The following is a 24,286-nucleotide window of genomic DNA, read 5'->3' as shown; positions in this document are numbered from 1 at the left end:
TTGTAACAATACACTTGGCTGGACTCGCCCCAACTCAACTGCCGGCCTCGATGACCTTTGAGCGAATCGAGCGAATCGTACTGCTGATTTGCTTCCTCTGTGCCGAAGGGATCTTGGAGAAGAGCTTGGTGGGAACCAACAGGACACAGGGTATGATCGTTGCGACTGTCTCTTGAACCAGCGAGTCGGTCGATTCGATTCCATACTGGTCCAGGAGGTATTTCTGGCGAAGCTGCAACGAGAATGTGATGATCAAAGCCAGGTATCCGATGATTCTGACGGCGTTGTCGGCCACCAGCCTGTATGGCATCACAAAGGCGCTGTCGACGGACAGAGTGTCAGAAGCGGAGCGACGCTCTCAGGAGGCACTCGCCGAGGCAGCATCCTCTGAGGCACGGCGAGTCTGCTCGATCATCAGCACGCAGCAGAATCAATCGTCCATCGATATCACTGACAATGCATCGGCCACATCAGCGCACCGGCCACTTCCACATACCGCACAAGCAGGAACATCCACAGGACGAACAACGCTGCATATCTGGGTGTATAGTCTGCGGTGGACGGGACATGGCGTCAGATGCCACGGACGATCTTGGGTGATTCGGGCGATGTGTGATATCCAACAAGCCATGTGCAAGTGTCGTGCGGCCATGTGCAAGTGTCGTGCGGCCATGTGCAGGTGTTGTTGCGGCCGATACCCACCTCCTGTCGAGCGGAGCAGCAGCGGCAGTCCGACGATCGTGGAGCGCTCTATCAGGTCGATGGCGGTCCACCAGCGGCATTGCTCGGTGTAGCAGCGATGCAGAACATAGAGTGGGTCTGTTGCTTCTGATTCGATTGGGACAACAACTGCTTCGTTGGCGATATCAGCATCGAGAGTCGGTGTATTTGGCTCGGGTTGCTGCTTGCTTCGCAGACCGAGCCCTTGACGAAAGATGACACCGGGAAGCACAATGACTTGAACCACCACGACGATGCCAGACAACACCGCCACGGTTGTGTGGGAATCGGTCCAACACTGGCATCCGATCCGCCGATGGTGACAGTGGTGGCGGTGAGAGCGGTGGTGGGAGTGGTGTTGGCATGGTGGGTCGAGTCGAATCGATCCCAGATCAGTCCGACTCCAGAGTGACCCGATTCAAACGCACTGCCTCCACTCCAGCAGCAAGCAACGGCAAGCAACGGCAACGCACCTGGACCGACGGATAGTCCCAGACGACCGATGGAAACCCCTCGATGGCCCGACAGGACAGGATCGTCACGGCTGGAGAGCACTGGTCAGTTCATCGCCTCATGCAAGCACCGACACATTCAAAGTGCTGACCCATTCAAGGCACTGACCCATTCGATTCACCCGTCGAAGCCATTCCCTCGTCGACATTGCTCACTCGACCACGCTCCCCCCCCGGCGACTGTGCTGGCATCTCACCTGTGCTGTACACCGGACTGAAGCTGAACAGCGCCAAGACGATGACCGATCGAGTCAGCGAGTGTTTGAAGCTGGTGTCGAGGTACGGAAACCACCGAACTATCGTCTTCCAGGCCCTCCTGGCCAGCGGGCCTCGATTCGGACTCCTGAGCACTTGGATCAGAACATGCCACAGTCCCAGGCAGACGACCATCGCCATCACCATCACATAGGCCGAGATCATTTTGGCAAACTGGTCGAGTGGGAGGATGCATCCGTTTCCGCCACTTTGGATGTTCAAGCTCAGGGTCAGAAACGCCAGGGCTCGAGACAGGGCCGTTGTGTGGTCAAAGTCCAGGAGGTAGGCAACCTGGTACACAAATATCTGAGATGGATGCAGAGACGGCGTGAGTTCATGGAGCATGTCTCTCCTTGCCAGACAGCCAATCGCCGCAGGGTCCACGGCGATGCTCTTGCCGCTCTTGCCGCATCCTCGCCGCATCCTCGCAACACGAATGCTTACCAGGTCGACCAGAAATCCCTCCTTGGATGTTGGAATCACACACAGAATGCAGACGACAACGAAAATAGCAACAAATGCCGCGACTCCGACAGCAATGTTGCTGCCGAGGCTGTCGCAGTGGGTGCATTGGCCACCCCATTCGTACTGGCCGCTGGGACACTGCGAACAGAGCCTGGAGAGTCCCGAGCTGTCAGCCGCCGTTGTCGCCATCGCCGTTGGTTGCATATGCACGAATGTGCTGCTGTGCGTGGATGTGCTGCATGCATTTCCACTCTGTCATCGACCCTCAAAGCAGCGACCATACCACCGATCCAATCCATCACATCAGCGCCCATACCACCGACCCAACCTCCCTCGTGTTCCCAGCGCCATCTCGATCGAGTCGCTGCCGATACATACACTCCGCTGTGTTCGTGGATGCACTGGTTTCCACCACCGATCGGGCATGCGTTTGGACAGCCTGTTCAAGGCAGAATGGTGAGTATCTGCACCATCGAGATCGCACCAGCAGCATGCCAGCAGCGGCCGTGGGGCACCAACGAGCTCACAGTTTGCGGTTGCATCGCACAGATAGAATGCGGAATCGATTGCCGAGGCATTTGCGTTGTACCAATAGCCCTTGGCGATCATGATGTTGGCATTATGGCACACCGCGCCAACAGGACAGGGCTTGCAGGTCGAATTGGAGTTCAGATTGTATGTTCCTGTGGCAATGGATTCGATCTGTGAGCACCAGCACGGTCAATGCGTCGACTATCCGCGGAGCCTATGTGTCGACCATCCGCAGCGATGCGGGTGCTGTCTGCGTTTCGTCGAGCGCTGTATCATCCGAGTGCGAGGCAGTCCAGGCATACCCTCAGGACATGGGACACAGAGCTGCGACACCACTTCACTGGAATACGACTGCCATCCAGGCGGACACACTGAAGCGGGTCCGTGAGGTGGTCCATGGAGTGGTCCGTGGAATTGGCCGTGGAATTGGTCCGCGGAGTTAGTCTGTGGACGTGGTGCATCGGCGAGCGACGGCGTCGGCCCTCACCTTCAAAGAGCGAGTCGGAGGGAACCTGGACATCCGAGCGAGTTGTGAACAGCAGGTGTGTCGTCGATGCACCGCCGCAGAGCATGGACCGGGATGTTAGCAGTGGCCTGCCAAGAGCGATGCGGCCCATCAGCAACCACGGCCCAGACACCAGTCTCAGGGGTGGCCGCCTTGGATCACTCACCTTGGTTGAGCCATCAAAGTTGTAGTATTGACACATGTGACAGTCTGTGATGATCTCGTCGTTTTCGTAGTATGCAATATTCTTGTATTCCACGGTGCTGTTTTGCGACACAACGACCGAGATCACAAACGGACCCTGTCGACAGCGATATTGGAATCGGTGCGTCGGGAATCGGTGATTTTTGAATCGGCGTGTCGGGAATCGGTGATTTTTGAATCGGCGTGTCGGGAATCGGTGTCTGAATCAGTGACTCGAGCGACATGCACGGACTGTGGACTGTCATCGCCGACCCGGCTGGGCGGACAGAGCACTGCCTCTGCCAGAGGAAGCATCGGACCAAGTCCAACAACGATCTCGACCACCGACCGCCATGATTCCATCGTCATTGAAGATTGAGAATCCCGATGCGCCGTCGTAGATCAGATCACCAACGGCGCGCAAGGGATACGTCGAGTTGGTCGCCAGCAGCTGCAGGAACGGGGTGTCCGGGTAGATCCGAGTGAGGTTGGTCTGTGAGACAACCGTCGACATGGAGGTGAGCAATCGCAGATTCGCTGCTGAGTGTCCACCGTTCCATGACTGTGCACGAGTGTGCACGATTGTCCACGACTGTGCCGTCAGAGTATTACCCATGCCAGTGCCATGATGTAAGCGGCGTCGTAAACCCCTCTTGAGACGGATGGGAGGTTGTTTGTTCGCATGAGAAAGATGACAATTGCACCGATTCACTCAACGACAGAGTGGGAGCGGGATCGGATCATCGGCTCTGCGACATGTGCACAACTGGCTCGACATCATACCGAACACCCCACTCCCACAGATCCCCCGACAACAGCGGATACATGGTTGCGTTCTGGAGCGACATGCTGTTCCACTTGCTGTTGAACTCGTTGTATCCGGCTCCGTTCGTGACATTCTGAGTAGCTGTGGGCGACAGTGGCCATGGGACTGCGATCAGGAAACAGGCCTTGCATCACGGCGATACTACCACAATGATACCACCACAACGGCATCACCACAACGATGTCACCAAGTGATGGACTGACGAACCCCATATAAATCCCTGTGCTGCTTGTATCGGGTCGCCGTTGAACCAAGAAAAGTCCATGAAGTTGTAGTACGGGATGTTGATGCCCTGCACGGTTCGGTGTGAGCACCTGGGAAGGCATCCTGGACGACCCCGCTCAGCGACACCGACATTGGGCCGACGGCGCCACTGACCATCCAGACATATGTTGGGCCCACCAAGCCGCGTCCATATGCCATGTAGTAGAGATCGGATGTGTACTGGGCGATGGCGCAGACGATGATGATCTTTGCCCTTGACTTTTGGAGATTCTCGAGAGGAATGGCCAGGTCGGAGCGGTTCCCTTGAGTGGGTCCGTAGAATCCCTGGTGGCGATTGCGAGTCATGAGGCAGTCAGGCAGCCAGACAGTCAGGCAGTCAGGCAGCCAGGCAGTCAGGCAGTCAGGCAGCCAGGCAGTCAGGCAGTCAGGCAGCCAGGCAGTCAGGCAGTGGACTGTGGGTACTCTGGGACTGGGCACTCGGGGTTGTTTGACAGAGCCCAGATCCCGGCCCAGAGATCCAGGCCGGACCAGTGCCCCCCTGTCCGTCGCTCCACCGGCTCGGGTGCAGTTCCCACCTGCTCGAGAACGATATTGAATCCCATTGCGTTGGCGACGGACTTGGCATCGTCCCTTGCTGCAGGACATGACGCATGGGTGAATGTGGCGTGTCCCAATCGTCCGTGCTTGTGAACATGATTCGGCTCTGGCAATCCACTCTGCTCGGAACTCGATACGACCCACAGATCGAGACGACATTTGCAGCGGCTGGCTCACTGGCATGCTTACCAGTGGTTCCAAATGGCTCACGACTGTACATTAGAGCCACCTGATTGTGAGTTGCCGGATGAGCAGATCAGTCGGCCGACACGAGAGATTCGCCCCCGAGGCGAGACCACTCGGACCAGTTGGATCGCTGGACCAGTCGGATCGCTCAGACAGTCGGATCACTCGGACAGTTGGATCACTCGGCTCGCTCACGGCTCCCCAGATCTGCTCGGCAACACGGCGCATACCGATCGCCATCCCATGGCTCTGGCAAAGGCGAATAGTGCTTGGAGATACACAATATTGGGCTGGATGAGGGAGAGATAGGTCTGCAAGCACAACTCGGGTGAGATGGCTATTGCGTTAGACGGCCCCTGTGGGATCACTCCTGTGAGGCAACCACCGAGCCATCGGGACATCGGGCCATCAAGCAGTCAGGCTGCGTGCGGCTGGAACCGTACCGGGTATGCTGTCCTGTTGGTGAGTATGGTTGCGGAGGTGAACAGACCGATGTGGAGGATCTGTTGATGGGCAGCGAGGTCAGTAAGCAACAGGCAGATCAGTCGCCGGGTCTCTGAAGAGCGAGACTCACATCATAGAAGCTGGATATGGTTGCTTCGTATTCGCTTTGCTGAAGACATGGCAGAGGCGTGAGTCGATGATCCAACGAGATTTGCACAGAGCGTCGCGGGCGGACGCACCCCACCTCGCTGGTTGTGTCTCCGATCACAGCATTGATGCCGTCATTTTGTATCATATCGAGGAGACTGACGCTGGAACGAACGCCGGCAAGGAGCCGCACGTGTGAGTGGCGAGTTCGGTGCAGCAAGTGCAAGTGCAGCAAGTGCAGCAAGTGCAGCAAGTGCAGCAAGTGCAGCAAGTGCAGCAAGTGCATGTGAGGCCGAGAGAGCGAGCTTCGAACCATTACATTCCGTCGCTGAATGAGCCGCGGCTGCTGCCGACGACAGGCAGTAGCGTGACATCTGCTCGTCGAGCACAATGAAGGTCATATTGGGTCCTGGGTGAGCATGGCGTCGATCACGGACGGAGGTTTGCATGAGAACGAGCGACGCGAAAGGGTCTGCATGCACCAGCGTCAATGGCGCATGAACGCACTCGGCAGGATCGTCGAGCTGTTGTTGATTTCGTTGAAAGCCATCTGCATTGCCGTCAGGAGATACGGGTTCTCGGGAAAGTCGATCGGATCGTCAATGTCGTAAATGAGGCCGACCTTGACCGCGACGGATCCATGATGCACGGCATCGACCATGTCGGCCAAGATGGAGAGCAGCCACAGAACCAAGAGAGACCCAAAGATACGCAGCATTGCTCAGAGAAGGCAATTGCCTGATGGATGCATGTGGTTGGGAAATGGTGGTGGCCGAGACGATGGTCGTCGGGTTGATGGTCGCCGGGTTGATGGTCGCCGGGTTGATGGTCGCCGAGGCAAGCCACAAGGCAAATCGCCGAGAGGGAAGTGTCCCGTCGGTCCGGCAGCGAATGTGGTCAAAGTCCATGGGCCACAGTTGTCCCATAGCAGGATGCAGAGCCGAGTGGTATCGTCACTGCCAATCAGGCAGCTGTATCATCCCTCTGCGCTGCGCTTGGTGATCGAGGACGGGGCCACTCGCTGCACTCCATTCCACTCCACTCCCGTTCACAGCAGCAGCGAATCATGGCATTCAGCAGACAAAGGGCAAGCGGGCCACCCGGACAGAAGCTTCCAGGGTCGGTGCATTGTTGCCGGCCATTGTTCGCATGTGCCTCAGCCCGACAGAGCACCATTGATGCCAGGGTATATAAGCCGACCGAGCAAGGATCGCCGCCCACGAGGGTGCAGAAACGCACAAATACAGGTGGGTTGTTTGGTGCACTGGTGGATGCTGATGGGATGCTGGTGGATGCTGGTGGATGCTGGTGGATGCTGATGGATGCTGGTGGATGCTGGTGGATGCTGGTGGATGCTGGTGGATGCTGGTGGATGCTGGTTGAAACTCGGGGTGTGGGACATGCCATCGAGCGAGCCGATTGATGAACCGAGAGCGGTGGAGCACGGACTGATGGACTGACGAACGGTGAATGGGTGTGTTGGCAGCAATGTCAAAGCAACTGGAGTTGACCGCACATCCAAGCCTCCAGAGCTCGTTCGGCGTGACCGTCGAGGAACTCTCGGCCTTGACGACGCCGACGCCGACCCATTCAAACAACAGAGTATTCGATTTTGGACTGGTTTTACTTCGATTCTGTATTTTTCGATGATTCCTCCACTGGCATCCCACACCGGTTGTCATTCCAGCCTTCAAGTTACTCTGATTTTATGAAGGATCACATATCAGCCATATCTCGCTTCGTTTTTGGTAACTGTGATGGATTCTTGATCGTCGTGGATCCGAGGGGGCCTTGACGAGTCCTCCTTGAGACTTGGCCCGTGATGCCCTCAGTGAATCTGGATGTACATGAAGTGAGTGGGTGCTACCAAGCCTACCGAGTCGCTGCAGATGTTGCCGTAAATTAGGGCAAGAGAACATCCTTCAGATGAGGGAGGACGTCACAGGACATGACCAGCATTCCTATATCCCGTCAACAGAGTCCGCCACATCTTTGGGAGCGCGGATCATCATCATTTTATGCACCCCGTCCACAACCCATCCGTGTGTTGAGGTGTCTTGTTTCATAATGGACACGCTATATTCATCCAAAAAGCAAATTGGGGCAAGTACATGGATGGCTATTGCACCATGATCAATTTACCCGGTTTCACAATCACATTTGCTTGCGCGCACTGCGGATTGGTAATGTGACGATTCAGCAACGCAAGGATATGTACACCCTGTCATTCGTGATCCGAGTCCGAAACTATCAGCTTTGATCTTTTGGGGCCTGTCTCGGTATTTTGTGATGCGCGCTTCTGGTTTCGGTGAGTCTGTGTGGGGATTGGCTTTGCATCCAGCGGCCCTGAGACGTCAGCGCTCATGGGACCTCGATCGTTGTCAGCATCGCCATGCTCGATCAACTGCGTCTGGTCATTTTCCATCAGCTCCATAAACTGGAATGAATCAACCGAACGAGATCCATATCAGTGCCCCGATCCCAGTATCCGTTCCGATGACAGTGTGTGGGTGTGGGTACAAATATACGAACCGCAGCAAATCGAGTCCGGATCTGATGTTTTGTGGGATTCGTTTGGGCCACCACCACCCCCGGAGGGAGCCAAGGAATGGATGGACAGTCTGGCCGCTTTCTCTGCAGGGCTTTCTCATTTGATTTTTGGCTCTCTCCGGAATATGTTTGGCATTTTCTGATGGGGTGAGCGATGGGTTAGACGTGAGCGACTCGCGGAATTCGACGTGTATCGATCGTGTTTAGTACGAATGTACTCACGCATCGGATATGCCGTATGTGTGCTGCAAATGTCTCTTGAGGATGATCAGCATGGACATGCAGACGGCTGCGCGGGAGAGGCTCGGGAGAGAATCTGATGAACCACAACAAACAAACACGAGTGAGAGGGTGAGATAAGCCACAATGCAACTTAGTCGGGCATATGCCTTATTTGATGCATACCGGCCGAGATGCTGACGGGATCCTTCTCCCACTTGGCGATTGCCTCATGGACCGTTTCGCCTTGCACCGACAGAATCCTCAAGATGTGATGAACGATAAACAGGATTTCGTCGTGGTTCTTGTACTCGAACAACGCCAGGTTCTCGCCAACAAACTGACAAAGCTGCACCCGCTCCTGTAGTCCAAATTGGCCACCATCAGCCAAAAGCTTCTGATCAGTTATATTCCTCGGACTCAAGTCAGCATACCCTGTCGGCTGTTGAAGCGTCTTCCAGCTGCATTGCTCGTCGATTGCAGCGCAGGAACCTACCTCTGGCTCCTTCGTTAAATCGACGTCATATAGCCGCAGCAGCTGCGTGATCAAGTCGCTGCGCTTGGGGCGTTTCGCCTGCACGAGTTGGTACAGTTTCGATAGCGCAGCTTCATGATAGCTCAGAGTCTGGCCATCATCATTCTGCCGAGGTACTACAATGTACCCAAGGGGGGCGGTGTGGTCCTGCTTGGTCACTGTTGTGCGATATTCAAATGCCTTCCGAACACACTCGAGATTCTTGGTGCTGATCAAGCTCGCATGCTTATCGGAGAGATTCTTGTGGACTTGGAACGAGCGATTGCGGATTGCACTGTCTGGGTGGGACTCCATGGCCACGATCGATGGCAAGCCCTGTCAAGTACATATCGCAGCGAGCAGTGAGCAGTGTGCAGACTGGACCAATGTCCGGTTTGATGGACATCATTCTCGAGCCAAAAATCGTGCATCAGTAGCTCACCATCATCGGGTGAATTAGCGACCGCTCAACGCCCAAAATCAGGACATCGAATGCGGCCTGCAAAAGCTGAGGATCGGGCTGGATCAGGCAGTCCAGGATCTGCTTTGTGTAGAGCCGTAGCAAGCTGATGCTAACGGAATCGTTGGCCATTTCCTTTGCGTTGCCCATCAAGATGCTGAAGTTCACGGCCTCGCTATTGATCGTCGAGGCTGAGAAAGGCAGTACACAAATCGAAAGTGAGCGACGCTGGAGTCAGTGTCATGCAGTGCAAAAACGGGGCGGCGTCACAGTCGCAAAGCTGACTGATATATCTCTGATTAGCTCTGACTAACGTTGGTTCGATGACATTATATATGGAATAGAAACTGGAAACGGTCTCGGTTTACAGATGTAACGGAGCAGTTACCTCGATCAACGCGTTCCTTCTCCATGCGGGCTTGTTCGGTCTCCAAGAAATCCAGAAAAAACTTGAGCAGCGAGACCTGGAGAATAGGCAACGCTCCACCAAATATTGAGTCCATCAGTTCGCGAGCGCGTGTTGTAAGGGTGAGCTGTGGCTTGGATACAAAGATATCGCCTGCATTGAGCAGTGGGGGCAGGGGTCAGCGTTTGAGCTCGTGCTGGCCCTACAATCAGAAACTTCATGCAAGGGTGCGCAAACATGCGACTGGGCATGTATCGTGAGCAGGAGGCCCTTGCGCGATGCATGTGCAGGTTTTCCGCGCTTCAATCAGGCTCGACGATGCCACTGCAACGATAGCAGTAAACTATAGCAAGGAACCCTTGTGCTGGGCGGAGCCATCATTCATGCCGCTCACCAAGAGCCGATATCGCCAAGTTGCGAGTCGTATCGCTGCTGGCATCCGGATGCTGGGCAAAATATAGAACCAGAGTGAAGCACTTTTCGGCAATCGAGTCCTAAGTACGAGAGGATCCGGGTTTGGGTTTGGAACAGCCATGAGCTTTAAAGAACGGGTTTTGGAAGCAAAGTCGTGTCTTACTAGCGATTTTAGCACTGAAAGACGATTCCGGTACCTTTCCGAAGCTTGATAGATCTTGCAATGCATCCTCGGCTACATGGGGATAGTTGAGGCACGGAGTGTGGAGTGCGGAGTAGTTTTCGGATTCAGTCATAGCATCGGCGTGATGCAAATCCGAATCGAACTCAACCCAACCCCCGTGAGATGATCGATGGCGGCCGCGAAGATTGCTTCGCCCGGTCGGCGCCGACATGATCGATATCTCGCTTTGGCACATTCGATCGAGGGCTTTATCTTACATTTGAAGAGGGTTCGATCATCAAAATTACATCTCCGGAGCAGGGGGCCAAGGATGAGCAGGCAGCGCCAGAGCTGCTTCTGGACGGCCGGCGCAAGCGGGGTACCTCTTGCTTTCTCGTTCTTGGCACGCTCAAGGAAACCTGAGTCGAGGACCATTCAGTCAATGGTATCGCCAGGCATCTGCTGCACGTAGCATGGCATTGAGCGAGCGCAAGACATGGATCGTGTCGCAGAGGGCTCCGAGCCTACCAACACAAGTCTTGAGGATCTTGGTCAGCTTATGGACATTATTGGTCGCTGAGAATACGGTTGTTACGAAACATGGAACAGCAACTGAGATGATCTGGTTGACGTCGGGCATGGTCATTAGCGGTTTCAGTATACTCGGCTGTGGACCGCACTTGCAATCGTGTTGCCCCTTGTTCAACCACGCTGTTGCAGAGAAGCACCGAGCTTCAACAGGCAATCACCTACCGAGCTAGCGCCCTTGTTCAGGATCTGGGTGAGCTCCTTTTCTATTTCGAGGATGACCGCGTGGTCGGCATCTCGCAAGATCGGAACGACGTTGTTGAATATGCCGATCAGAGTCTGGAGCACGCGTTGGTCCGCTGGCGCCGCAGCAATTCCTTCGCTCTGTTCGCAACGACAGGCATGTTAGAGCCCCAGTACTGTCAGTAGATGACGGCAAACCCATTCTGTCGCCCAGAAGCTGATCAATCCATGCATCCCACCTGTTGGGCAGGTGTCTTGAGATACGGCACCAGCGTGGCGATGTGTGGCTCGAGTAGTGGCGGGAATGCGCGACTGAATAGCAAAAGAATCACAAACACATCCGACAGCTGCATCTGAGCGGCAAGGAGAGTGCGAGTCAGTCCCAAGCACAGAAACACATCTCGTTCATCAGTAGATTGCGCTGAGCCTACCCCAGTTGTATCATCAAGACCGCCGACGATCTGTGACACTAAGCACTGAACCAGTAGGCTACAACTGTGGGCCATCGTTGCTCGCTCAGACATGGTGAGCTTGTCGCCAGTCTTGAGCCGATCCAGCAGTTCGCCAAACAGGTCGGACATCTTCTTGAAGTTGTGATCGGTTGAAAGCGATCGGACCATGATCCGGGTACGATGTTGTATCTGGCGCTGGTCGACAATCGAGAGGGACTCATACGCATTGTCATTCCCAGTGTCGGACTGGAACCAGATGTCAAAGAGCGTTCTGAGCGCCAGCTCTTGTACCGTGGGCTCTGAGTCGGCCAGCCGACTCATAATGCGACCGCAGATGTCGACTTGCACTTTGACGGCGTCTTCATCGGAGACAGGAGCACCCGACGACCACGACTGGCGTGAGGGGGCCCGGCTGACGTAAACATCCCTTAACAACTTGATCATGCGTTTCCGAACTGACGTTGAGACGTCCTGTGGTCGATGCACGAATCGCCATGTCAGAGATGTGGTTCCTTTGACACCAGTGCATCATTGGGGGCGAGCTGCGACAACGGTCGTCGTTCGAGCACCTGGAAAGGGCTGTGCATGACAAAGACTCACGAATATACGCTCGCTGAGCGTTTTGTAGTATTCATGGGCGCGTTCCCAGCGACCCTCCAAGTACTTGCTTAGCAGCTCAACCGTCGCATCTCGAACAGCGGCGCTGGGGTCAAGCAAACGCTGCTCAACAGCCTTGCGGACAGACTCGTTGTGCATGACGCTGCCATCAACCATGGCGACCATTTGGACAGCTTTCAAGGCCTTGGAGCGAATCGACACAGTATCGGACTGCATAGCCGTGTTGATCCGAAGCAATAGCTGATCCACCATCGAAGTGAGCAGCCCACGTTTGAACAGTGCTTCAGCGAGCATGCAAACCAGCTGCCGCGTATCGTCCATGGTCGCTGAAATGGCACGCATATCCCATGAAGACGCTTCAAGGGCCTCCCAGCGTGATGGGCTACACCACAGGTATTATGGTGAGCAAAGACAGCATGTTGCCAGTGAGTCCCGTTTGCATGGCCGCACCGCAAGTTTTGCCCCATTCAGAGTCGTGATGATCAACTCAGCGAATCGATGCGCCGGGCATACCTGATAGTCGACGTCCTGGACATGCACCGAACGTACTCACGGTAAAGGAGCCGAATCGCTCGGAATGCCGGTGCAGATGCATCGGACACGTGGTTACCTATCCGCGCGGCCATCGAGGACATCCAGCTGGACAGATAAAACATACGGGCCGTCTGGCGGGATATGGAGGAGTCTCAGGCTATTGTTGCAGCTCGCGCTCGCATGTTGTTATCGCAGATGTCGTTATCGCAGATGTAGTGACAAGTGGCTGCGAAGAGCGTATCGGCTTTACCTCGGAATCGTCCTCGCCGCTACCGGCGCTGTCAAGCCACTCGAGCACCGATTGCTGCACTTGCCACAGGGTGTGAACAATGTCGGGCTTGATCTCGTTCCAATTAGGGTGCGATTTGAGCACATCCGTTTGGTCGATGTGCGCAATGATGCTTTGAAGGTCGGTGTGGGTGTGCACTGAAGCCGCGGGTCGTTGAAGTATCTTGGCACAGACTTCTCCAAACCATTCGAGAGCAATCGATTTGCTGAACGTATCGCCGACCCGCTTGGGTTCGTCTGCAAACTGCAGCTGGGGTCGCAACAAAGTCGGTAACTCGAAACACATGAGCAGGAGATGGACAATCGCGTGCCGTTCATTGAGGGATGGGCACTACACATACCATGAAGCGGCTGTAAATCAACGCCACGGTTTCGGAGACCGGCCAGTCCGGGGCCTTCAGCACTGTGAGAAGGTCACTCAAAAAGTTTTCCAACACAACACGGTACTCCTGCTCGAGAGACGAATTGAGGGCGGTGCTGTTTCGTTTTCGACCTGCTGGCTTATCCTTGCTTTCGCCTGCGGTACCGCAGCGGTCGAGCAGATATCGAAAAAAGAATGCAACGCATGCCGCCGCAGCCTCGTGGGCATGTCGGCAAGAGGCCGCAAGCTGAGGCCAAGACAGCGCAGAGTTGAGCGAGGATTCAAGCGGCACTAATAGGATCAAGCGTCGCTATGATCACAGCATCACTGCGGGAGTACCGTGGAGCTGCCGATCATGTGTCTCAGAGTGATTGTTGTGTTGGCGCATACCTTATCGTAAACCTCCCCTTCCAGAGCGAATACGTCCTCGAGGCGATCTTGACAAGAATGCTGCAGCGAGCCCATTGACGCCGGGGGTGTTGCAGATGAGAGAGACTCCGGATGTAGTACCCCTGTTGCGACGCCTGAAACCGTGGCATGGGCATCGCGGATGGACAGCCGAAGGGCAGCCTGCGAGCTGCAGCTTTGGAAGAGCTGCAGGATAAGAGCGCTCACGATTTGAATGGAGGAGCCGTCGGAGAGTCTATGGGACGCCACCGCAAAAAAGATCTCAGATGTGGGCCGCTCACTCGAAAGCGAAACAGGATCGCAACAGCAGGATGCCAGCTCGCGTCCACAGCCCACAGCCCACAGCCCACGGGTCACAGGTCAACAGGCAGGCTTGCATCGCCGGTCAGCATATCAGACGGCACAGGCTCTCCTCAGCCATGGTACACATCGAACCAGTCTGCATCATAATTTCGTCGAAAAGCACGATGCCATGGGTATGCGGCATTCGCGGCCGTTGTGGGAGTGCTGGCGGACTAGGGGGTCGATGAGTACCTGTAGTGCTTGAGATAGCGCTTGGTGGTCGGGAGTTTGATCAAGTTAGACAGGATCTCCTCCAGGATAAAGTTCCGGTGATGAGAGTTTTCGGCAAAAATCTATTTGAGCCACGAGTGGCGGTCGTGGAAGCGCTCAGCGGTGAGCAGGCTGAATATTGCATATCGGCTGTGCGGGTGCAGCAAGCCCAGAACAAGAGCTGTCGAGAGCCATACCTTTCGGAGTAGTCGGATGGAGTGGACCTGAAGCTCTCGGAACCCAAGTTGGACGGCGAGTGGTGTCATCTCCACAAACATGGGTGCAAAAGATAGGAAGGCCACCTGCAGCACAACGACAGCAGTGTTGGTAGCTCGCCACACCTCGGACAGGCTTGATGCCAATCTGCAGTGAGAGACCCACCACCCGCAGCCTCGCGTTCTGAGCTGGTCCTATATCGCACGGCGCTGCTCACCGATATATGTACGTCGTCTTGGAAAACATCTGTAGACAAAAGGGCACACAGATTTTGCAAGACCATGGCGAGCTTGGCACCTATGTTCATCATGAGCTTGCGTGCGTGTCCCGTATTCGGAGCCGAAGCAAAAGGAAGTTAAGGATATATCAGGGGAACCAGCGGCGTCACGCCAAAGGGTGAATCAGAGGCGAAATCACTTGCTAATTAAAGGCGAACAGAGGCGGCTCAAGCAGCGGGCAGTGTACACAGGGTGCTCCACATGGTGGGGTGAAAAGGATATCTTTCAAGCAATGACTGAACAGCCTGGGCATTGTCCGAGCGAGAATCTGAGACAGTATGATCACGGAAGTCAGAATGACGCCCGACTTTGAATGCTGCCGGTCAACTTGGAGGAGGGTGAGTAGCTCCAGTTGCAGGCACCACCCCGCCCCCGACACCAACAAGCAAGCACCACGAGCGAGAATGACCGCGGCTTTACCTCCATGGGCATCAAGGATGCCGAGAATGGGAACGAGAATATGCTCGATCTGGTGCTTGGCAAAGCCGACAACGGCTTGCATCAGAGATTCGTCATATATCTCGCGCCGGACTGGGCCTTCGACCGTCGTGCCCGTGATCATGCGGATAGCCAGCAAGCCAGCCTCGGCCCCCAGAAGACTCGCATTCAGCCCGGACATAAGCGACTCTTCGTTTGTCGCGCTCGCTGCCAAGCCAGAAGCTTCGGGCAATTCGGTATGAATGCCAAGTCCACGTGAATCGTCGGAGGATCGCTTGAGCTTCTTTGTCGGTGTGCGGTAGGGTTGGTGATCCTGCGCAATCTTGAGATCCATACTTGGGTTCTCGGAAACGAGCGATTCCAGCAGCTTCAGCAGCCTTGCCAGCTTTGCGATTCTTTGATCGTTCTCGGCATCACCCGCTTCGGACTGCTGCAGGCGCTTGAAACCAGAATCCAGGGAGGTGGTGAGCTTGGTGAGGCGTTTTGAGAGCAGCGATAGGGTCTCGAGCCGCAGGCGGACGCAGTTGAAGTTGTCCTCAAAGTACAGGAGCTGGGATACCGATCCGTCAACGATGCGATCGTCTTCAGCAAGGATATCATCGAGCAGATCCCACCACTTTGTCGCCTCCGTGTCCGCTGTCGAGATGGCGATTCCGGCAAGATTAATTGAGCGCGAGACACAGACAGCGGCACCAAAAGTTGCACCGAGTCGAGTACGAGAATGGTTGCCGAGGTTAGACAGAGGGCACGGAGAGATCAGATTACTGTTAGATAAGTCGACGATCCACATGGCCATATTTTCCCACCAACGGGAGTAGCCTGGCGGATCTGCGCGCCAAGTGAGTCAGGAAGTGCATACCTTCGGAGCTCACGTCGTTGGATACAGCCGGGAAGGAGGGAACTTTGATGATCACTCGCTTCGTCTTGTCAGGGATAGCCTGTTTGGTCTCGAGCCGATCCAGACTCGCCCCAGAGCCCAACGCAGGCCGGCCTGGAGCGGAAGCGACAGAGTTGACTTGGGCTGGGCCACTCGGTAGTTTGACGCTGCCAACGAGCCTGGCTGGGTGTGACGTTTGGGCGGTCGGGTCGACAGGATGGCCGTGGGCTGCATGCTGTGTGGTTGGCACTACCGCCGGTGCTGCCATGGCTGAGTGGGAAGGACCGGGGTCAGATCGATTGTGAAGTTGTGGCCGTGATGGGACTCGCAATTTCGGGGTTGATCCAAGCCCGGCAACTGAGCAGCGAAAAGGGAGACAAGTGGCTGGTGTGAGATGTCGGCAAGATTGCGAATACACGATAGTGCCCAATGACGACGCTGGCGCTGACTCATCTATGACGAGAGAACAATGCGTCGAAGAAACGGCCAGTGTACGATACCAGAGGGAGCGACGAAGGCAGCAACATGGGCTGGATCCAGCACAGCAAGATCCGGGTTGAAGACACTATGAGAGGAGACCAAAGATAACAATGGTACGAGTTAGCATGAAGGGAGAGACCAGCTAGAAGCCACAACGCAGTGATGGATCGACCGAGTTGAGACGACGGAGACAGATCGAGAGCTATGCATAGCGGGCACGGAGATGGTCGAGGGAGCTGCAGCACCAGCGAGTATGAAAGCTGTTGACGGATCCCAAAGGCGAGATACACACAGGTGCTGGAGGCTGATGCGTTCCACTTGGCCAAGAACAGCGTTATCGAGCCTATATCCACTGGCTGGTGCGTCCAAGCCAAAGTCCAGGTGAGAGCCGATCGCATCGTCCACGAGAGGGGTGATGCTTGGCAGAATGTACGATACTGGATTGGGAGGAGAGGAAAGACGGATAGGCAGACGGGGGTGAGATGGCTATCGAGACGGCCGCTGGGACTACGGCCGAGCCGGTTGCAGATTATCGGTCGCTGTAGGAAACATACCATCATGGAACGTCGAAGGCAGCAGCGGGAGGAATTGCATTGCAGGTATCCAGGCCGAGCCGGTGATCGTCGGATGATTATGGCTGCCGGCATCCAAAGCGCCGGGAATGTGTGGCTGCAACGGCGCCGACGAGGCTGGAGATCCTGTCCTGGGCTCGGTCTGGGTCGACAGGGCGGACATGGTCGGCATTGAGGCGGCGGATCGGGGCAGATCAGGTCGTTCGAGAGCGCTTGGGGCCGGTGCGGATGGTGAACCGGGCAATGGCATCGATGGACGGATGGCGGGGGTTTGCCCAGATACGATCGGTGGACGACCAAGCAGATTCGGGCCAGGCCAGCCGGAGAGATGGGGCTGGAGACAGAGCGCTTGGACGGGATCGGACACAGCCGGTGCAGAGATCGGGGTGCAAAAGGCTGGGCTCGGCAGAGACACGGCCTGCTGAAGAGAAGCGGCCAGCACGATGCTTTGGAAGGTGGCTCGGGGAGGTCTGCGCGCAAAGCAGCATCGAGGACAGGAGGGACTGGAAGCTCTTGCCGGCGTTCATGGTGCTGTCGAACAGGACGACCTGCTTGATCCCCCCCCCCGCGGAGCTGTGCCATGCCGATTGCAACATGCCGATTGCAACATATGCCACGCAGCCATGAACATGATCGGACCAATCGATTGTCTCTCGCCAACAGAATGACATGTATTGATGATGCGAATGCTCGGCGCCAGGGTTTCCGGTGACGAAGCGCACACAAAGCGGAAGCAACACCCGCCGATCTTTACAAGATCTCCTCGACCATGCGGATGCCCTCGGCCTCCAGAGCCTCGATCAAGGGATAGACAACTTCGCCATCCAGAGGGGCGACGACACCCTTGCGGGTGATCTTGCCGTCCAGGATGAGCTGGGTGGTGATGGCACAGGGAACGCCGACGGTAGTGGCCATGGCGGTGGCACCGCCAGGGACACCAAACCAAAGGCCGGTCGAGGTGCGGGTCTGCTTGGTGCCGTCGGCGAGCTCGACGCCGAACTTGTGCTGGAGCATGACCATGTCGCGCTCGCCTTCCTCGTACTGCATCTTCTGCTCGAGAGTTGCGCAGAGGGTGTCGAGAAGGTTACCGCGGGGGGTAACGGGGGTGCTGGAGAGCAAGCCAAGCCTGGGAGGAGGAGGAATATGACACAATAAGAAGCCAGCGGGCATCGGAGGCGAAGTGACTCTGTTGCAGCATCGGGAGGCTGGCGACACTTACCACTTGATACCGTGAATGATGCGCTCGGCCTCTTCACCCTGGAGCCGGGCCTTGGCGCGAATGGCCTGGATCAGGTCACTGCATTCGAGCGAGAGCGATGGGAGAGTATGAGCGGGGCGCTATGCGTGTCTAAGGCCCAAGCCAGTCGCTTGCGCTGAATGCCAAAGCCGATCCACTTACGTTTCGACTTCGCTGTCGCTGGAGATGGCACGAGCAAAGACGGTTTTCTGTCGGGCGGCACAAGATCGGGGAGGGGGTAAGCATGAGACTCGGCAACGGTTTGAAGGAGGCTGCGATCGGCACCGAGCGACACACCATGGCGCGCTTTGGGAGCACGCTTTCATGCCATGTATCGACTGGCCGCCGCGGGACACCCGACTCACCCAGGGAAGAGGAGCAGCCGAAGAGTGCAGGTAAGCCTTCTCGGTGTCGTCAAGGAAGCCGAGGGCAACAAGGGCCTTGATGAACTTGGGGAAGCCCTGGTAGCGGAGAGTACCACGGAGCACGGTCTGAGCCTCGGGGATGCAGTAGCGAACTGTGGCAGCACAGATGTTAGGCGAGGGAAAAATGGAAGCAAGCGAAAGAGATTCGGTGGCGGCCGGCATGATCGATTATGGGTTGGAAGCAACAAGTGCTGGGGAAGCGAACGACGCAAATGTCCCAGTGGCAAAAGGCAGGCTCACCATCATAAGGCGTCGAGTCGCGGTTGGGGTATCCCTCAAAGGCAAAGGCGGGGTAAATGTAGATGGGCTTGGCGCTGTCCATCAGCTCGGGGCCAGGGATTTCGACGACCTAGATGGGCGAGCCATCGAGCCGAGGTAAGACGACGTGACAAGCCGGGCACCCAATTGGTCGTGCTCTTCGTGAGTGCGTGGGAGCATGCTGTACCTTGCCACCATCGATATACTTGGCATTGTTGCGCAGGGCAAGAAGGACGCCGCGCGAGCTCCAGCTGAACTTGTACCCAAGAGGGTTGTTGGAGCACTCGGGGGCGGGGAGGCCACCGCAGTACGACAGGAAGGAGACAATCTGGAGAGGGAGCAACGGAGACGCACGCGGCGAATGAGAATCGATCCAACACCATGGCGTGGGTGCCATGAGCTGTGTCTCGCAGAACAAGCCAAAGACGCGGCGGGGATATCCAGCCAAGCAGGATATTGGCACAGCATCATCACAACACAGATCAAGACAGCTGCCGATACCTTTCCACCAGCAGCATGGACTTCGTCGATCGTCTTGATGGCGTACAGATGATCGATACCGGGATCAACGCCGATCTCGTTGAAGACGGTGATTCCAGCGTCCTTGGCGCTGTAGACGGGGGGGATGCGAATCGCACATATGGGCAATAGAAGGCCAAATCAGCAAACGAAGGGCGCTGGATCGCATCTGCACAGGGGAATCACAGCATATCGGCAGGGTGCATATATACTACGTACGCTTGGTCGTACTCCATCATGGCAGGCGAGATGTAGCTGGTGGTGACGACGTGCTTCTTGTGCTGGACGGCAGCCTTGATGACGCGGGCGTGGTGGGTGTAGGGAATCAGACTGTGGGAGCAAGTAGAGACGGTGGACCCGGTGGGTAAACACTATGCACGGCAGAGAGTGCGGGGGGTAAACCCAAGTGAATGGGCACCAGCAGAAGAGAATAGAGAGGTAGATGGTCGACAAGGACGGAAATCCGGCACACAGAGCCTGCCATCAGCGCCAACCAATCTATGGATGGCAGTGGAAAGACAGACCTGATGACAAGGTCATGCTTGGCGATCTCGTTCGAAAGAGCCTCGTCGTTATTGACATCGAGGGTGATGGGGACGGCGTTGGGACGGCCAGCAGCCAAAGCGGTGGAGTTGGCGATGGTGCGGCTGGCTGTGGTTGTGGTTGTGGTTGTGGTTGTGGTTGTGGTTGTGGTTGTGGTTGTGGTTGTGGTTGTGGTTGTGGTTGTGGTTGTGGTTGTGGTTGTGGTTGTGGTTGTGGTTGTGGTTGTGGTTGTGGTTGTGGTTGTGGTTGTGGTTGTGGTTGTGGTTGTGGTTGTGGTTGTGGTTGTGGTTGTGGTTGTGGTTGTGGTGTGGTTGTGGTTGTGGTTGTGGTTGTGGTTGTGGTTGTGGTTGTGGTTGTGGTTGTGGTTGTGGTTGTGGTTGTGGTTGTGGTTGTGGTTGTGGTTGTGGTTGTGGTTGTGGTTGTGGTTGTGGTTGTGGTTGTGGTTGTGGTTGTGGTTGTGGTTGTGGTTGTGGTTGTGGTTGTGGTTGTGGTTGTGGTTGTGGTTGTGGTTGTGGTTGTGGTTGTAGGCGAGGCACACCGAGTCAGATACCGCAAAATGCTGCCAAGATCCACACAGATATCGAGGCAAACACCGCGACTAGAGGCAAGCATTCAAGCAGAGTCACATGGAAAGGATCTAGACTGAAACGAACCAATGGTGACGACGTTCTCGGGGCGTCGAAGGAGGTACTCGAGGCAAGGAGGGGCAACAAAGCCCGATCCGAGAAGCAGGATCTTCCTGTGGATGCGAATGGAAGGGAAAGCAGACACAAAATAAGTCCGAGACAGAGAATCGCATGCCCATGTGGATGAGCTGATTGTGGATGAGCTGATTGTGTCGCAGAGCACTCTTGCTGCGAGGAAGATTGCTGTCGCCAGAAGAGCGATACTCCGCACCACATACACCAGAATTGGCGATGAGGACGCAGAGGGGGAGTGGAGTGAACGCCAGCCAGCCCGCAGACCGGCCTGCAAACCGGAGTAGCAGCGGAAGCGAATATACGGGAATCAAGGCGCCGAGCTGGACGACGAGCTGGACGACTCACTTTTGCTGGGGAGCCATGTCGATCAAGGGGTGCGGATTGAAGAGCGGCAACGGCGATGGAGAGGCAAGACGGGCGTGGGTCGGGAAACCCAAGACAAGAAACCCCAGGCTTTGCTGGGCGGCGCTGCGCACGATCTGGCGCGGCTCGAGCCGGCTGCAGCCAAGACGCGGCCAAGCCACGCGCGGTGATGAGATGGCCAGCCAGATGAGATGCTGCGCAGCGCGCGGGGGGATGCATCGCTGAGCAAGGACCAGCAGACACAAGCGGATGGACGCCATCTCGGCAGGACGGGGCGCTGGGCCGCTGGCAGCTGCTGCCTTGGTGCTGGGGCATCGTCTGCCGGATGCTCGAGGCGGCCGGACATCTGCTGTCGAATACTCGCACCCGGCCAGCAGCAATCGCTGTCGCCCATATCCCACAGCAAGCATCGGCGACTATCCACACACACACACACACACAGGCCGATGTGGCTCAGCGGCGATCGGGCCAATCGGCGCGCGGGTGCACACGGACTGTGCGGCCCAGCAGCTGCGGTGCGACGGAGATGATCTGGGCGCTTGTTGCCCATCAGTCCGAGATGTGACAGATCAGTGCGTGGACGAGGCCGCAGCGAGACGCCGCCGAGGCGAGAACCCAGACAGCCGAGCTGGCGACAGCGACTGTGACACCGCCGACCCGAGGAGGCAGCGAGAGCACGCCGAGAGCGCGTCGAGAGCATGCCGAGAGCGACCGACACCTCACCGAGAGCCCTTCTCGTGCAGCTCTTATCTCATCTCGGCCTCGGCATTGGACAATGTGACAAAGGATCCGCGATTTTCCCTGGGAGCGGGCGCAACGATCTATCTAATCTCACTGCAACTCTGGCCCCCTCCGCCTATTTAACCCCCCGCAAAGGCCCAACCCTTGAGCCATCCTATCGCCCTGCCCCCACCTGCGCCATCTGCATCCTCCATCTTCCTGTCTGATACCATCCGCCATGCCCGAGGACCACGGAACCATCTACAAGCCCAAGTTCAAGGACTCGTTCTCGCGGGTCTCCAACTTTGCCATCATCGAGTCCACTCTGCGAGAGGGCGAGCAGTTCGCCAACGCCTTCTTTGATACCGAGACCAAGATCAAGATCGCCAAGGCCCTCGACGAGTTTGGCGTCGAGTACATCGAGCTGACCTCTCCTGCTGCCTCGGAGCAGTCTCGCTCCGACTGCGAGGCGATTTGCAAGCTTGGCTTGAAGGCCAAGGTAAGATGGGCACACCCACGGCGTGTCCCAAAGCGGCAGCCTCCGAGTGTTTCGTGGTCCAGGGCTACTTTTTGATCCGCCCTCCTTCCTGCGTCGACTGTCTGGTGTGTTCGGGCATGGGCGTTCAAGTGTGTGGGGCTACCTCTTTGCCCTTGGCCGGGACTCTCCCACGGCGCCTGGGATCATTTCCGCTGACTCGATTTACACTCGGCCGTTTCCAGATTCTCACCCACGTCCGCTGCCACATGGATGATGCCCGCATCGCTGTCGAAACCGGTGTTGACGGACTCGACGTTGTCATCGGCACGTCGTCCTACCTCCGCGAGTTCTCGCACGGCAAGGATATGGAGTACATCACCAAGCAGGCCATCGAGGTGATCACCTTTGTCAAGAGCAAGGGCCTCGAGGTTCGCTTCTCGTCGGAGGACTCGTTCCGCTCTGATCTCGTCGACCTCCTGAACATCTACAAGACCGTCGATCGAGTATGTATCCGCTTTGTACTGCACCGCACCAGGGACGGTCGCGACAATGCGTCGTGCGTGGCTGTGACCGAGCTGTTTATCCTGGAGCACGAAGCAGGCGCTGGCTCGACTGACGTTCTTGCGTTTGCGTTCCTCAGATCGGCGTGGACCGTGTCGGTATCGCCGATACTGTCGGCTGTGCAGATCCCCGCCAGGTCTACGAGCTCGTCAAGACCCTTCGCGGTGTTGTCTCCTGCGATATCGAGTGCCACTTCCACAACGACACCGGATGCGCGATCGCCAACGCCTACGCTGCCCTGGAGGCCGGAGCCACACATATCGACACCTCCGTCCTCGGCATCGGCGAACGCAACGGCATCACTTCCCTGGGTGGCCTTGCGGCGCGTATGTACGCTGCCGATCGCGAGTACGTCATGGGCAAGTACCGCCTGGACAAGCTCCGTGAGATCGAGAACCTGGTGGCCGAGGCTGTCCAGATCCAGGTGCCCTTCAACAACTATATCACCGGCTACTGCGCCTTCACCCACAAGGCCGGTATCCACGCCAAGGCCATCCTGAACAACCCCAGCACCTATGAAATCTTGAAGCCCGAGGACTTTGGGTGAGCATTCAGCAAGCGCAACTCGTTCGCTCTGCTCGGCTCTGCTTGGCTCGGGCGTCAGTGTTGGCGCTGAGTTGCCACCTCCCCCCCTCCTTCCCTGCTCCCGAGCATGAATGCAGCTTGTCTCTAACTCACCCAACCCTCCCCGATGCACCCCTTGTAGCATGAGCCGATACGTCTCCATCGGACACCGTCTCACTGGATGGAACGCTGTCAAGAACCGTGTCCAGCAGCTGTCACTGGATCTGAACGACGCTGAGATCAAGGCCGTCACCGCCCAGATCAAGGATCTCGCAGACATCAAGCCGCTGGGCATCGAAGAGGTTGACACGCTGCTCCGCAAGTTCCACGAGAAGGTCGTTGCCCCCGGCAGCCCGTACCGATCCTAAACTAAACCCAAAGGGTGGCGGTGTGGTGTGTGCATGACAAAATGTGACCCGGTCCCCCCAACGCAAGGGTGCGAGTGGGGGGAGCTTGCTCCTCAGCCAACCCCGGGAAGAGTTGCCGAAACCTCCCATTACTTATCTCGATCCCCCGAGGGCGAGCCCCAAGCACTACCCCCCAGTGCTTTCTGCTCCTCCCGCTACATTTTCTCTCCTCGCTTTCTTATTCTCGTATTTATTTGCAATTCCTCACCCTCTATCCTCTCCATTCCTGCTCTCTCTCACGATTTGACGGATCCCTTTTCTTCTTCCCTCTGGCTTGCTTATTTTGAGCCGCACCTGTCCATAATTCGACAACATTTTTTCTTCTTTCCATAAATACAATCTG

At 56.5% G+C, this 24,286-nt stretch overlaps 4 protein-coding genes across 4 annotated transcripts; 1 reads left to right on the top strand and 3 right to left on the bottom strand.

Annotated features, from left to right (window-relative positions):
* Positions 1-34: 34 nt before the first annotated feature.
* On the bottom strand, positions 35-6,314 carry BJ171DRAFT_587960 (periplasmic binding protein-like I; the record flags this gene model as incomplete). The annotated part of the gene is made up of 24 exons (XM_053114442.1): positions 35-320; positions 497-551; positions 703-1,018; positions 1,194-1,264; positions 1,430-1,793; positions 1,932-2,103; positions 2,331-2,391; positions 2,480-2,635; positions 2,786-2,854; positions 2,971-2,995; positions 3,155-3,289; positions 3,521-3,664; positions 3,784-3,823; positions 3,955-4,078; positions 4,205-4,289; positions 4,376-4,546; positions 4,798-4,856; positions 5,009-5,048; positions 5,236-5,316; positions 5,449-5,508; positions 5,580-5,618; positions 5,694-5,760; positions 5,916-5,970; positions 6,104-6,314. The coding sequence occupies 24 exons, from the start codon at positions 6,312-6,314 to the stop codon at positions 35-37; spliced, it is 2,886 nt and encodes a 961-aa protein (XP_052962219.1).
* A 1,339-nt stretch (positions 6,315-7,653) lies between these two features.
* On the bottom strand, positions 7,654-17,640 carry BJ171DRAFT_529517 (sister chromatid cohesion C-terminus-domain-containing protein). Its single transcript, XM_053112744.1, has 28 exons — positions 17,150-17,640; positions 16,888-17,032; positions 16,616-16,680; positions 16,098-16,472; positions 15,221-15,874; positions 15,023-15,068; positions 14,740-14,851; positions 14,504-14,608; positions 14,289-14,389; positions 13,737-13,989; positions 13,327-13,593; positions 12,948-13,235; positions 12,677-12,828; positions 12,146-12,545; positions 11,525-12,016; positions 11,333-11,446; positions 11,076-11,234; positions 10,851-10,944; positions 10,601-10,741; positions 10,357-10,394; positions 10,140-10,239; positions 9,728-9,898; positions 9,322-9,530; positions 8,862-9,215; positions 8,552-8,726; positions 8,369-8,462; positions 8,129-8,285; positions 7,654-8,033 (listed from the first exon to the last, which is right to left on the bottom strand). Exons 1-28 carry the CDS (start codon positions 17,415-17,417, stop codon positions 7,821-7,823), a joined length of 5,742 nt encoding a protein of 1,913 aa, XP_052962218.1. The 5' UTR covers positions 17,418-17,640; the 3' UTR covers positions 7,654-7,820.
* Positions 17,641-17,813: 173 nt separating this feature from the next.
* On the bottom strand, positions 17,814-21,261 carry BJ171DRAFT_529515 (Saccharopine dehydrogenase). Its single transcript, XM_053112743.1, has 11 exons — positions 21,196-21,261; positions 20,803-20,888; positions 20,131-20,257; positions 19,826-19,936; positions 19,589-19,697; positions 19,275-19,415; positions 19,070-19,178; positions 18,770-18,921; positions 18,567-18,613; positions 18,387-18,464; positions 17,814-18,293 (listed from the first exon to the last, which is right to left on the bottom strand). Exons 1-11 carry the CDS (start codon positions 21,210-21,212, stop codon positions 17,918-17,920), a joined length of 1,353 nt encoding a protein of 450 aa, XP_052962217.1. The 5' UTR covers positions 21,213-21,261; the 3' UTR covers positions 17,814-17,917.
* An 810-nt stretch (positions 21,262-22,071) lies between these two features.
* BJ171DRAFT_282522 (homocitrate synthase) lies at positions 22,072-24,182 on the top strand. Its single transcript, XM_053106926.1, has 4 exons — positions 22,072-22,432; positions 22,654-22,914; positions 23,052-23,515; positions 23,679-24,182. Exons 1-4 carry the CDS (start codon positions 22,172-22,174, stop codon positions 23,902-23,904), a joined length of 1,212 nt encoding a protein of 403 aa, XP_052962216.1. The 5' UTR covers positions 22,072-22,171; the 3' UTR covers positions 23,905-24,182.
* The last annotated feature ends 104 nt before the right edge of the window (positions 24,183-24,286 follow it).

This window comes from Polychytrium aggregatum (assembly GCF_025602895.1).
Source record: "Polychytrium aggregatum strain JEL109 chromosome Unknown BJ171scaffold_71, whole genome shotgun sequence".
In the NCBI taxonomy this organism is placed as follows: domain Eukaryota; kingdom Fungi; phylum Chytridiomycota; class Chytridiomycetes; order Polychytriales; genus Polychytrium; species Polychytrium aggregatum.
The sequence above is the reverse complement of the archived record's forward strand: the minus strand, read 5'-3'. Positions and strand labels throughout refer to the sequence as shown.